Genomic DNA, 2,106 nt, shown 5'->3' on the forward strand with positions numbered 1-2,106 from the left:
ATTTAAGGCATCCAGCCTTCTGCTACAAGATTTAGACAAAGGAGAAAAGCAGAAAGAAAAACTTCACAGTTATGCACTTCCTTTACTGGCAGTACTGGCAGGCTTGTTAATGAAATGTGACCATGTTTGAAAGTTCAGGACTTTGATTTTAAAACTGCAGGCACAAGTAAAGACATAGTACATGCAAAGGACTGAATTCAAGTATTTAAAATACATTTTCAAAGACTCTCTTGGGAAAAAACCTTAATACATGTCACTCACCTGAAAAGACATTGGGAAATGTCTCTGTAGAAGCCTGCACCCCTGAGGACTTTCTTGAATGAGTCAAAGGCACTCTTTCAAAATCTCTCTAAATCCCTTGTGTTCCAAGTAGCCCGCAGAGCCCACCTTCTCTGTAATCTCGTATTTGTGACTAGATATCTCTTCTGTCCAGTCTGCAGAACGACTGAAGTAACCTGCTAAACTAGCAGACCTCTGCTTCTTTAGTGAGACTTTTTCTTTTTTGTGGAAGGACTCCTGTCTCCTTGCAAAAAGCGGGCTCTGGGATGGGGAGGGAGAAGGTGAGTGGTTGGGAGAACTCAGTTGCCTAGTTGTGGTTTTGATGTAACAAGGATTAATTAGATAGGGCTTAAAGCATCGAGAACCAAGCATCGGACTTCCTGCCGTCCCTTCGGAGGGCAAAATGCCATTTTTCATTTCTGTGGATAAATCTTTTTGCAGGTCCTCTTGACTGGCTGACAGAGTGTGTTTCCCTTCCTGAGTCTCAGCAGCATGATCACGGCCTGCATCTGAAATACCATCCTCTGTTACCGAGCCCTGCAAATCAACAGCCTGCACTTCGGCAAATTCAGCCTCAGCATCCGCCACTGAGGTTGGAAAAGGTTGTTTGGAGCTGTGTGTCTCAGACCCATTTTCTACCACAGTTCTATTTAAATCATTTTCTAGTTCACTAGCTACAGCATCCACTCCAGCAAAGAGCTGTTCCTGTTCCTCAATCAATAGCTTACGTTCTTGTGTTTCATACAAGCCGTTACCAGGAGAGTCTGTGCCATTTTCTGATTCTTTCAGTTCACATTCAGTTGCACGGGAGACGGGGATGTTGTCTGCAATTTCAGATATCGGTGGAAAAGCCCCCTCAGTGTCTGGGCTCCTCTCTTTGTCAGTGGCAGTTACTGAAAGAAACCGTTCAAAATCTAAGGGGGCTGCTTGCGAATTAGCCATGTGTCGGCCCATTGTTTTGGTGACAAGGTCCTCAGTTCCAATGTTAATTGCCCCCTGCTGCTGCTGCTGCAGTCTAATAGCTTGCTGGATATCAGAAAGCAAATCCTCTTGTTCTGTGGCTGAATGGAAACTGTATATATCTGTATCAGAGCCAGAGCTGGTCCTTTGTCCATCCTGTGTCTCTGCAGCAGCTGGGACAGTTTCATTTCTGATTTCAAAATGTTCAGCATCTGTGTCCGAGAGACCCCCTTCATCCGCAGAGATGCTTATATCTGGAGTTTTGGTAACAACTGAATGAGTACTGTCCAGCTCCCCAGCCTGCAAGGCCTGGCTTTCTAAAACATCCTCCCGTGAACTACTATTCCCATCTTTAGCCTTGGATAGATTTTTCCTGATCCTCAGATTTGAAAACACTGAGGCCCTCGAGTCCGACTTACCCTTCTTCTTACCAGATTCGCTCCCTTTCGCATGCTTCCCCAGTCCCCTTCTGCCTCCCGATGCCTTCTTTGTGCCATCCGTATCCTTGGGCCCAGAAGCATCCTCTCCTCCTTCATGCACATCACCTGCATTTTTCTTTAGCTTCCCATCTTGATTCCCCATGATTTTTTGCAGTGCAACGCCTTCAGCTATCAAGCCATGCTCCCGGATTTCATTCCTCTGGCCTGCCGGCGAGTTCCCCTCTAGCGATCCAGGTTTGTTTTCAGGCGGTGGTGATGCAAGCGAAGCAAATGCTTGCTCTGCCTCTCGCCCATCTGCTAGAGCTGCCTTTTTGCATAATGTGCTGCTCGCACAGGGCTCCGCTGGGACATGCTCAGTGCAGCACTGAGAGCTGCAGACAGCTCCTTCCAATGGCTGCGGCTGGGGCGGCGGGGGGCGCACGCGGCC

At 47.5% G+C, this 2,106-nt stretch overlaps 1 protein-coding gene across 1 annotated transcript in view; it reads right to left on the reverse strand.

Moving 5' to 3' along the window:
* Positions 1–261: 261 nt before the first annotated feature.
* LOC104273799 (formin-2-like) overlaps positions 262–2,106 on the reverse strand; it is a gene marked incomplete at its 3' end in the record, with an annotated part of 14,054 nt that continues 12,209 nt past the window's right edge. Inside the window, exons 3-4 of the mRNA XM_009869236.1 lie at positions 388–1,986; positions 262–349 (exon numbers count right to left, since the gene is read on the reverse strand). Coding sequence (XP_009867538.1) covers positions 262–349; positions 388–1,986 — 1,687 coding nt within the window. The remainder of the gene's footprint in view (positions 350–387; positions 1,987–2,106) is intronic.

This window comes from Apaloderma vittatum, unplaced genomic scaffold (assembly GCF_000703405.1).
Source record: "Apaloderma vittatum isolate BGI_N311 unplaced genomic scaffold, ASM70340v1 scaffold17125, whole genome shotgun sequence".
Lineage (NCBI taxonomy): Eukaryota > Metazoa > Chordata > Aves > Trogoniformes > Trogonidae > Apaloderma > Apaloderma vittatum.